Genomic DNA, 12,244 nt, shown 5'->3' on the forward strand with positions numbered 1-12,244 from the left:
GTTAATTTCATCTAGTACGTGTAAGTCCCAATAAAAGAAATGCAACATTCTGAAGTGTAGAAATCAAGTTCACAACAAGGTGTCTGCGGTGTCCAATAGGTTGTACACTGTGGGTTTGGTTTTCTTTCTCATCAACTGCTTCGTGCTTAGGTACCGTGGCATTCTATTAAAATATTAAGAGATGTGAGTTCCCTTTCTAGAAATATAAATAGCATTGTGGGACTATAGAAGCCACACGTATTGATTGCTTTCTTATGTTTAATCCGGTCTGCGCAGCTAGGAGCTGTGTGTTTTATTTAGCATTGCTGCGATTTAAATGCTTATTTTGAACACTGACTACAGACAAGCCACAATAATTTTGAAGCCCCACAATTCCGAACATGTGGTGACATTTCGAGATTGGGTGAGCTGCCAGATCTGAGCTTTTACTTTGAGGGAAAACTGACCCTTTCTTTCCCCCAAAGTAAAAGCTCCTCTTTTACAAAGACAACACTGAATAGAGTGATAAGAAAACTAAACCAAGGGGAGAAAACTACTGGAAAGCAACGTGTGCATTGGCCAAACTCGTCTAGCGGCGACTCTGAAGGGAAGCACGGGACTGACCGAGCTGTGGATGAAGGAACCCGCTGCACTGGATGCTCCCGTCCGGTCCCCCGGGGCATCCTGCATCCCGCGGGGGCCACCGGGGTCCCCAGCCGTGCCGGACAGCGGGACAGGGGCCACCCTCCCCCGCAGCCGCCCGGTTCCGCCGTCCCGGCGTTCGGGGCTTGGCTTTCCCAGTCCCGCCGCGGTCTCCCGGCGTTTCAAACCCCGCGGGGACAGCGCGGGGTGCCCGAGCGGGGCTGAATGGGGCTGTCTGGGGGGGTGCCCTCCGCACCCACCTGGGGCAGGTGCGCCCCTCGCACTGTCCCCGGGGCTCACCTGCGGCGCGGCGACCCCCGACCACCGGCACCGGCTGCAGCAGCCCCAGCACTATGAGCAGCCCCAGCCCGGTCCCCGCTCCCCCGGCGGAGCCCCCCATCCCTCCCTCGCCGCCGGGGCGGGGCAGGCGGGGTCAGGGCTGCGCGCTGCGCTCCGCCGGCTCCGTCCCACCCTCCCGGCCCTCCCCCCGCACCGCCCCTTTCCCCACCCTCCCGCGCCGCCTCCTCCTCCTCCTCCCCGGGGAGGGGAGCGGCGGCGGCTGCCCGGGCTGAGCCGGGCTGAGCTCTCTCTCTCTCGGCAGGAGTCCGGGAAGATGGCCGGGGCCGAGGCGGCGGCGAGCGGCGCGGGGATCCCGCAGCAGCCCCAAGCCCCGGCCGCGGGGCCGCCGGACGAGTCGTCGGACAGCGAAGGGGAGCACGAGGGCCCCCAGAAACTCATCCGGAAAGTGTCCACCTCGGGCCAGATCCGCAGCAAGGTGAGGGCGGCGGCGGCGGCGCCCGGCGAGTCCCCGGGGCGAGTTTCTCCGTCGCCCCCGTCCCGGAGCGGGACCGGCTGCCGCATCCCGCCCGGGGAGCGGCGGGGCGGGGAGGGGAGCCGGCCGTGCCTCTTCCTTCCTTCCCTCTCCCCTCCTCCCCGTCCAGCTGTTGCGTCCACATCTGTCCCCGGCCGGCAGGAAGAGCCCCCCGGGGCGGCGGTGCCGGCTGCCGGGGAGCCGCCTGCCCGCCCCGGCTGCTCCTCCTCGGGCACCGCGGCCGCGGGGATGCCCCGGCCAGCCCTCCCTTCCCAGCTTCTCTCCCTCCCCGTCTCCCTCTCCATCGCGCAAGGAGCCCTCGGTGCCCCGTGGGATGTCCCGGCCAGCTGTGCCTTCGCAGCTTTCCTCCCTCCCCATCTTCCTCTCCAGCACTCTAAGGAGCTCCCGATGCCCTGCAGGATGCTGCAGCCAGCCCTGCCTTCCCAACTTTCCTGCCCCCCCATCTCCCTCTCCATCACGCAGGGAACTCTCGGTGCCCCGTTGGATGCCACAGCCAGCCCTGCCTTCCCAGCTTTCCTCCTTCCCCATCTCCCTCTCCATCACTCAAGGAGCCCGGGGTGCCCCGTGGGACCCTGCTTCGGGAGCGGGACCGGAGCAATCTTGGGTGCCTCCTCACTCCCAGGTGCTGGATCCGTACAGCAGCTGTCAGGATTTCAGCTTAACGCTGGTATTTTTTTGGCTGACGCGGGCTGCCGAAGTGGAATTAACTTTTTGATGGATGGTGCGTTTGCATCGCGTCTTTTCCTGTAAAAAGAACTTGAGCAAGCGTGGATTTGAACATACAGAAATAATGGGAGCTGGCTTCCCTTCTGCGTGGAAGGATGCCCTGGCTCTGTACAGAGCGTGGTCTGTGTTTGGCGATGAGGACTGCACGGAACGCTTGTTGGGGAGAGCCCGTAGGTGCAGCGACACCGGCATCTGGGATTTTGCTGTAAGCAGCTGGTTTGAGGGGCAAAGTGACTCCCTGCAGGCCCGGACAGATCAGACTTAGGGTTTGATTTCTACGCCATAGGTCATGTGGTGGTGTTTTCATGACAGAGCACCCGTTCAAGTTCATAAGGAGCCGCCTGTGCGGTCCTGTCGGATCGGTGCTGTTCTTCCCTTGAGCTTTCCCTTCACACGCTGCATCCAAAAGGCAGTCACCTTCGAACAGAAAGCATTGGTTGGTGAACAGTAGCATTATCCCATTACGTGAGGTGGAAAGCAGTTTTTTTCCTGAGACCTCCTAAACGTGATGTGTCATCCCATTTTATTGCTAAATGTTAATTTTGCGTTTGCAGATGTTAGGCCTGGCTGAAGGGTTACTGCAGTTTTAAATACTGTGTAGCTGTTGCATCGTGCCAAAAACATTGCCCTACACAAACTTTCAGGTTTAAGACTATTGCGAGTTTGCCCTCTTAGTTGATACTTGCGTAAGGAAAGCGTGTGGATTTTGAATGTTATTGAAACAGGTGTGGGAGCATGAGATGCAAACCAGTTCTTACTCACTGTTAAGGATTGGTGGGATATTCCGTATCTGAGGGCTGTGAATGAACGCAAACCTGGGATCTCCCGATGTTCTAAGACAACTCTATAGCTGATGCTTTTGCTTATCTTAGCCTCTCAGTTCTATTTCTGTGAATCATATATATATATATGAAAAACTGCTGACCTAATTGTAGTCATAAAATGTTGCTTCATTGGTTGCAGCTTACAATAATATCCAACCCCGATTATAACCATCTTTCTTCCTGTTTAATTAAAAGTGATATAACTTTGTTGAAGATGAGACCTATGTTAAATAATTCAGTAGCACTTTATTTTATAACTCACGATGCATTATTTAAAAATAACTATATTTAGACAGACAACTCCCTTTTAGTTTAAGGGTGTTGCATGTTTGCTGTTGTGGTAGTTGGTGATCAGTGGTTACATGAAACCACTAAAGCAAAGAACATCAGGGAGCTTCTCTTTTACCCAGCTAGTCCTTTTCATTCAAATTAGATTTTTTTAGGCTTCACTTATTCAGTGAACGTGTTTGTAAGCTAAGGTTTTAGTTAAATGGATTTGGTTTGTCTTACAGCTAAGAATAGAGTTTTGAAAGAACCCAAAATATGTATATTACGTTTATCGTTGATGCTCGTGGGCTGTTTAACGCTGTGGTATTTGTCTCTGGGGGTTGCTTATATACTTACTTGAAGTGTTTCAGCAATGTGGTATTGATTCCTTAGCTCGGAACTAGACCCAAAAGTCTCTGCTGGTAATTGTTTTTATTTTACTTAAGGAAGGTTTTATTTTTAGATGTTTTGGTACAGTTGATCATTTGTGAAACCTACCATATGGTGATGCTTTGCAGACAGAATCATTCAGGAGTGGATTTTTTTTTTTTAACGTGTGTGTAATAAGATTTAGGAAATGTGTATATAGAAGAGTAAACCCCTTTCAGTAGCCCAAATGTAAATCTGAAGATTTCTAACACCTGTGGTGCCCAAAAGGGCATTTTTAAACTCTGTCCTCTTCTTCCTAAATAACAACAATTAAGTATTTGGCCAAGGGCAGAGGGTGAATGGGAAGATGAAAGGAATACTGCTTTGGCAGATGTGATTACACTGAAGTTGATTCCTTGTTTGTGATATGCTAATAATGTGCTCACAATTCTACTTAGAAGTCTGTGGTCCGGTTTTACCGTTGCCAGCCCACGCTGAAGAGCAACTTCCTCTGCACGCTGCTTGCTTGATTTCAGTGGAGCTGCTTTTGCAGCAGTAAATCACTGAGAAATGGATTGGTGATAGGGCCAGACATCTATGTAGCTTCTGTTATGGATGTGTTTTTCTTATATGTGCATGTATTCCTTACTCTCTCTCTCTCTTTTTTCTTTTTTTAAGTACTTTAAAGGCATGTCTGTGTCAAAATATTGCCATTATTAGTTTTCCCAAACAGAAAACTTAAAGATCAACATGTTTTAGTGTCTGCAGACCTGACGAGGGGAGAACAAACTGTGCTACTAAGGACTAAACTATATTTTGGGCCAACACCTTGTTTGTACCTAGGAGCTGTTTGATCAAGCCCCATACTTGGTCAAAGTGACACTGCTCCAGTTGGTGTCTTCCGGAAAGTCAGGACCAAAATTAATTAGCGCTGTTATGATATTAAAGCCAGCATCCTTAAACCTCAGCTGGGAAGCTGTTGCATTTGTGGAGCTTGTATGCATTCCCTGAAGGAATGAACAGGTGGCAGGTACTCTGTGAAGTTTGAGCAGTTGCAAGACAAAAATCCCCAACAGAGAGTTCTGATGCAATTTTTGACTTCATGATGCCTGCCCAGCATTTCCCCCTGGCTCTCGGCGACCTGAATATTTAGTACATAAAATTGTCATGGCAAAAAAACATTTTTGGAATATACATTTTGGTTTTGTGAGGAAAACTCGAGTCAGACAGTTTTGGAGTGGCATATGTGCTGAGGTACAAGCAGTGCTATATTGGGAATCGAAGTTGTGGAAAGTTCTGTGTGCGTCTTCTTTAAACTTGGCTTCTTAACTTTTGAAGATGTTGGTTAAGACAGGCAGCATTGGTGCCTTTCCTTAAATGAAAGGGATGACTTCAGTTCTTGGGTCTACAGCCCCAAAACTCTGCCTGTCATCAGCTGACTTCTAATTTCTTTAAAGTTAATCACTGTGGTGCGAAGTACATACCTTACAAAGATCTTGCTTCAGTTCTTTATAGCTGGAACCCGTTGAGAAGGAAAGCTGAAATTAGAGCTGACACATTTTCTGTTTAAATTCTCCTCATTCTGGGGATAAGCACAAGATTAATAAATGAAATAGTCCTTGGATGCTTGGAAATAGAGTCGTCAGATGAGCACAGTTCTACTTCTGCTCTTGTCTGGAGTACTCTCTGCTAAAAAGTGGATATGGAGAATAGCACTTTCATTGCTGACCTGTCTTCCTACTTTAATGGGCCCATGTGCAGTTAATGGAAAAGCTCTGCTGGATACGTATTTGGCTCTCAAACCTGCGATTAGCTATCTGTCCTGTGTTTATTTTTGGATGAAGCAGACGTTCTGGAGCAGAAAGTATAAATCAGGAAATGCAAGAAAATACGGTGTATTGAACGAGGTAAATAAACTTGTAATGTTCCTGGGAGAGTGCCTTCTTCCTCTCCTTCACCCCCAGTGGTTTTTGTTAATGATGAAGTTGCTATAACGTGGGAGATGTTCAGAAGCACAAGAGTGTTATAATTAGCATAGTTGATAGAGTGTTTTTTAGAGTTATTAGCATTATTTTAACTGAGGTATTAATATATTCTTTTAGACATCCTAAATCATTATGGAGTAATAAAAGTAAATTAAGATCCCCACTGTGTTTTTATTGGCCTTAGTGGGTAACACCAGCCATTTAGGAACTGAGCCTTCAAAAAGTTTCTAACCTCTTCCATATGGTGACATTTGACAGTGCCAAGTCCCAGTAGTCACTTCCTGTTTGTTTCTGGTATACATTTCTCTCCGATTACCATAGCTTATAAATTCACCTAAATGTAAAGTGCTGTGGTTGATGCCAGTGTTACACTTCCCGAACATAATTCTCAGCAATATAAGCTGCTTTTTCTAGCTTTGATAGTTCCTGGTTCACTCAGCTAAGCAGCAGCTGATTCCTTCTGCTTAAGAAAACCTGGGGTTTTTTTTTTAATTTTTTTTTTTAATGCAACAGAAGTCCTCAGGAATATGCCGTGGTAGCAAAGTTAACCATAATAGAGAACTTTTATATGTATTAGGATTCTATGAACCTGCACATCTACAAAATGTGTTGTAATTTTCAATTTATTCTGCAAGTGCAGTGTCACACGCATGTGTCACTAAACTTTATTGTTGTGTTCACATGGCATGGGGCAGAAGTGACCAAGTGCATAGCAGTCGTCTACAATTTCTGGGCATGTAGCTGTGTCCGTGAAAGAGACTGAAGGGTCCCACAGGGTATCTGTCTTCAGTATTTGTATTTTCCATTGTTTTCGCTCTGCGATTAAGTTAGTTGCACTGTGTATTTATCCTTAGTAAAATGTTCCACCAGCATTTTTTCACAACTGTTGTGAAGTCTGGCAAATTTTATTCCTTCCCTGCGTCCTGGTGACTTTAACTTATTTTTTAAGAAATGTTCCAGATCAGTTCAGTGTATGCTCCTGATATGTGCAGACACACATACTTACGCACAGAGCAATGTATTTAAGGTTTCAGATATATACGTATATATATTACTCAGTTCTAGAGTATGCCTGGATAAGCAAACCAGTTTCTTGCATTAAATGGTGTGCAATATTTGTTGCTTCTCTTACCTGCTGTATCTCTACCTAAGCTTTCAAAACAGGGTCCATTAATGGAACGTTTCAGCCGAGACATGATAGTTTGGGAAAATTAAAAAGTACTGAACGCACTACGTAGAAGCGAGCAGGATTAGAATGGAAAGAGTTACACTATTTAAGGCACAGTGGTCATTACCACTCCAAATTCTGACATATGTTTGTATAAAACTGAAATGAAATCTGCTAAGGCATTTTAGTGATGCATGTATTGGCAAAGCTTAAATTGCTAGCTAAGTACCACAAAGAAGGAGCTGGTAATGTTTTCCAGTAGATATTTACAAGCAGGTCATCAAAGAAATATTGCTTTCAGTGTTTCTTTTTGGTTTTTTTCTTTATAGAACCTTTAAAGGATTATTGCTATTTTATGTTGAAAGATAACATCAATTATGATTTTTTGTAGCCCCTCCCCTAGCTAGCTGGTGAGCTGTGAATGTGAAAAAAGACAAGCTAATCACACTGTCATCTTTAACATAAGAGACTTTGATTATTTTGTGTTTTGTTCCAAGGAAATGGGGAGTACTTTTCTGCCAAAAAGATCAGGTGAAACACATTGAGCTTATTATGTAGCTTAGAGGGAATTTCTCTTTTTTTTTTAAGTAGTACAAGAAGAGATGACTATTTAAAGGATAAATGAGAACTAGGAATCCCTTCCGAGATGCCTTATGAACTTCACGTGCACAGTCCTGAAGACAAATAACAGCCATGCCAGAGCACAAGAAAGGACTATTCTATAACTGAGTCTTTACCCATGTAAGGCTATATGGATAATTTATGGACATTTTGAATTGTTTCCAGCAGTTACATCAGAATCCAAGATGCAAAGCTGCTGTATGACTGCTGTATGACTACTGTGTGACTATCTAGACTAGCCAAGTTAGTTTGGGTATCTGTAGTGTAATACACAGAATTACAGCAATCAAAAGAGTAGTCTTTCTGATTATCAGAAAGCTTTTATCTGAGGAGAAGTATTGAATCCTCTTGACTAGCTGAAGACACTAAAATTCAACCTAGGCCTATGTTCTTGCTCTGGAATGCTCCAAAAGGCTATTTTCTAAAACAAAGTTACTGTCATTTTCATGGTGCTGTTGTGTTGGTGGTTGGACTTGATGATCTTGGAGGTCTTTTCCAACCTTAACAATTCTACGATTCTTGGAACTCCGACCAACCATGCTTCTGCTAAGGGATCTACAGAGCAACATATATAGTCTGGAGACCTCAAAGTGGAAATGCAGCAAGATGGTGATGCATGTTTGTGGATTCATTGAAGCTCAGAATACAGAGGTTTGGGTATAAAAGAAAGAATGCTTCTGTAGTCATTCTGGTATTTGGATGTTTTCCTCTGATAGGGATGATTAAGACATAGTTTGGTGTCTGGTGAAGATAGCTCACTTGCAGAGAAGCCACAAGACCAGTACTTTGTTCTGATTGGCTCTGAAGTTTTTGAGATTCTATATAGTTATTTGCAGTATACGTGGATGTGATGTTATAAAGTTATTGACAGCATGGCTAACTTTCTTAATTTCTTTTTTAATTTTCAGTTTGATACTTTGGTACCTGGACTTTGTCTTTTGTTAAGAGAGTTAATTCTTTCACCTTTGTATTTGCTGCCTTCTTGCACTACTGTTTCATCCTTTCTCCTTCTGCCTCCAAAATTAAGTTGTGTTCTCCAAGATCTTCTTTTAAAAACCTGAGAGCACACTACTAAGTAACAGCGTGGTAACCATAGTTCTGTTATACTAAGTTCAAGCTACAACTCTCAATTTGCTAGGAATGGCAAAAATACCCAGCCGAGCTTGGGGGCATCTGTAACTTGCATCCTTCACATTATAATAAAAAGAAATCTCATTCGTTCTTATTGTAAACGTTGCATTTATAACAGCAAACAAGCTTAATGCTGATCTAAAATAAATATTATTTCATTGATATGCTAAAAATAAGACCACTGCATTAAACGCTGTTTAAAATGAAATAAGGGACTTATTCTTGTAAAGCATTTAAGCACATACTGAAACACTTCAGTTGTCCTGTACACTTTTATATGATTAATTTCTTCTTAAAATTAAGCTGGCACTTAAGTGCTTGTTGGATGTGGGCCATAAAAATTCCTTACACGAAGTCAAAACGTAGTTGACTTAAAACTTTTACTGTGTAGGAATTATCCTGATATATTGCACAATTATGAAGAAAGAGCAAATATTTTTTTTTTCTAGCTAAGTTTTTAGCTGTTTTTATTCCTGTTTAGAAATATTTCACTGCTTAGATACTGAAAGCATAATGACAAAAGCCTGAGCTGTGTTCCTGGGAGAGTTAGCATTACTGTAATGAATTCGACGAGGTTTTACACTTGATGAGAATTTATTTGTTTATTATACGGTTGGTGTGAGTTTTGCAGTGATCGTAACCATTCATTTTCTTGCCTTTAAATGTTTGGGATTTGCAAATGGTGTGAGATTGTGCTACTTTATTGTCACTTAGCAACCTTAATAGCATTTTGAATCTGAGTAGTAGCTTGTGGGTGGCAAGTCTCCCTATGTATTTGGGGAGTGGGAAGCAACACAAGCCCCTCTGTGGGCAGCTGCTGGGAGGTGGCGTGTCCAGCCCGTGGCAGGGTCTGTCTGGATGTGCTTGCTGAGGAGAGCTGACCTGGCCCTTGGTGTCATTTTGCTCTTCTGGCATAGTGTCGTGCTGGGAAGATCTGCTGAGGTTTTTCATGCCTGTGGAGATTTAAGTGGATCTAAAGGGTTGTCCTGCTGCTTTGGTCAGTTATGTCCTGTTGTGTGGTTGCTTAAATTTAGCAGCTGAGTTTGACTGGCTTCAGTTTGACAGCTGGTAGTCCTTATTGCCGCTGTAACGCTCTGGAGCGAGAGGGAGGTCAGTGCCTTCCCAGCTCTTGGTGAGAAGGGTGGCTTGCTCTGGCTCATCGAAGGATGCCAGAAATGATCGGGGTGGCTAACCGGCAGTCCCGGCCACCCATCGGGCAAGGACTTCTTCCCTCCCTGTGCACGCTGCCTGTTGATTGTGAGGATGGGCACATACTTCTGTGTTTGTTTTAATGCTCCCATAGAGACATCGTACTTCTTGTTCTCTCCCTCTTGTGCCTGCTGCTGTCAGGGTTTCTTCAGGAATTGGAACAGGGTGACATCCCTTTTTCTTTCAGCCTGTGCCTTAGCAAGGTTTCTTCTAATAATCCCCATAAACAGAGAAGCTGCCAAAGGCCGAAAGGCTTGTTGGGCTTGGAGTCTTAGAGAGGGTGCAGATATATAGGGTTGCTCTTCTGAATGGTTTCACTTGGCATTGCCTCCTCCTTCACTGGTACTGATCAATCTTGGGAGCAGATACTGACTTCAGAAGCTACTGACTTCAAAACTTATGCACCCTTTTTGCAGATTTTTCAGCTGTTGTTGTAATTTTTTGCTTAATATCCCAGGGAGCTTCACAAGAGTAACTCTGTTGGCAGTTCAGTGGCCTGCTTAAGTAAAAGTGAAAAAAACCAGAGAGCACAAAGGGTAAGAGGGGCTTGTGAGTCAAGGATCCCATCACTGAAAGAGCATGGTAGTGTTCATGCTGTAAACGGTAATTCTTTCTTTTGTATATTAACCTTGTGTGTTTACAGTGCTTGGATTCTGCCTGGGAAGAATGCTGAGAGGGTGCAGGTCTGCAGTGAGGAGCTAGTGTGAGTGGGTTATGTGAGATGAAGAGCCAATGTTTCTGATTAAACTAGAGCTTTTAAGGAAATAAAAAATAATTCTCTCATTTACATAGCTTCTCATTACAGGCAAAACAAATAGGAGCCACCTGTCTGTTGTTAAACTTTCTTTACTTTCCCGTGAGTGAGTGTACTTGTTTAAGCAAACTTTGCATGTATCCTGGAAGTCTGCATTATAATGCTTTTGTAGGGGGAAAACAGAATTTAAGAAAACTTCATGTAACTTGGTTGCACCTTGGTTTTTTGGCTATGAATGAATGCTAGGCTAATACACGTTTGTATGCTGCTTCTGGAAGCAGGCAAGCTTTAAGAAGCAAAGAAAGGACTTTTACCTGTACTGGTTAACATTTTGTAGAGAGAACATTGTGGTCAGTGTATCTCAAAGCTGTATGCAGGCAAGGTAAAATTTTTACCTGAGATCTCCATCCTTCCCTAGTTCAGTGGCAAATAAACTTTCAAAGGCAGTTACACAAGTTAAGATCTGTGCTTGTATCCTCTGTGGTAGATGACAAGTTTTTTTCCCTTGCCCTACTTGGTAATTTCACAGAATACATTAAAAAAAAAATACTCTGGGCTTCACAGTGTTTTGAGATTTCTATATGTGGCCCTGATGCTGCATCACAAAATTCTGTTCTGCTGCTCCTTCAGCGTTTCAAAGGAAAAGAAGATCCTAATAAGTACAGAACTTCTGATGAGCTCTTGTCAAAAGGAAGCTATTAAATGTGGTGGCAATGTGAAGCTGTATGCTTGAAAACCCGTCAGGGCTTTTGTGTATTATCTCATGTTACCTCATGTTGCCAGGTGAATTTTTAAGAATACACAATCTTTGTTCCAGTTTCCATTAAGTATTGTATTTTTCCATAGTCGTTATTATGTGTAAACTTCAGATGATCTTACTTCTTGCATAAAGAGACCACTAATTCTGTGCACGTGAACCAACGCTGAAAGTTTTTGTTTTGCTTACACTGTTCAGGGCTAAAAATAAAAACAAAAAATCAGTTTTTCACTTGGTCTCCGTGCACCACTGGGGAGGAGATTAAAGGAGTTAACATCACAGGTTGTACGCCTTCACCACCCTTTGTCAGCCAGGAATCTGCTGCCAACAGTTTTACAAAGGACTCCTATTTCAAATTACTATTTGAGCCCGTGATAAACCTGTGTCCCTGTGAGGTCGTTTCACAGTGGGGAGTTGGAAATGACTGAGAAGTCTTATGTTTTTCTATTTGAGTAAAGAAAAAAAATAAAACGAGTCACAGCCAGGGCAAGAAGCATTCAGTTCCTGCTGAATTTTATGCTAGGGATGATTATACCTTTTCTTTGAAATATACACCAAGGTTATTTATAGCTAATCCACAGTTTAAATTACTGTGTGTAGGTATAAGAGGTTATAGAGAGAGGCTTTTTCTAGGAAAAAAAAAAGTATTTATGGGGTTTGTTGCAAAATCGTAAGAGTAATTTCGATTTGAAGAGTCTAGGAGAGGTCATCTGGTCCCACTCCTGTGCTAAGGGGAAAGACATTTACAGAGCAACATTGGGTTGCCCAGAATGCTCTGAATGTCCTACAGATCCTTAGAATAAGGTTCCCGATTTATTTCAACTTAAGATTCTCTTCCTTTTACACAAGTGTCAAGGATAAACTGTGTCTGCTGAGGAGGATTTGTCAGTCTTTAACGGCCTGGTTAAATACCCTCTCAAGCAAAAATATCACTACTTTTCGGTGGTGCAGCTTTAAGAAAGGTCTTAGAAAAGGAAAGT

At 44.0% G+C, this 12,244-nt stretch overlaps 1 protein-coding gene across 3 annotated transcripts in view; it reads left to right on the forward strand.

Moving 5' to 3' along the window:
* Nucleotides 1-1,172: 1,172 nt before the first annotated feature.
* Nucleotides 1,173-12,244, forward strand: part of DGKH (diacylglycerol kinase eta) — a 152,452-nt gene continuing 141,380 nt past the window's right edge. For all 3 annotated transcript variants that reach the window (XM_069880709.1, XM_069880728.1, XM_069880719.1), the window contains exon 1: nt 1,173-1,396. In XM_069880709.1, the coding sequence (XP_069736810.1) occupies nt 1,235-1,396 (162 nt within the window). In that variant the 5' untranslated portion in view covers nt 1,173-1,234. The remainder of the gene's footprint in view (nt 1,397-12,244) is intronic.

Source organism: Phaenicophaeus curvirostris, chromosome 1, assembly GCF_032191515.1.
Source record: "Phaenicophaeus curvirostris isolate KB17595 chromosome 1, BPBGC_Pcur_1.0, whole genome shotgun sequence".
Lineage (NCBI taxonomy): Eukaryota > Metazoa > Chordata > Aves > Cuculiformes > Cuculidae > Phaenicophaeus > Phaenicophaeus curvirostris.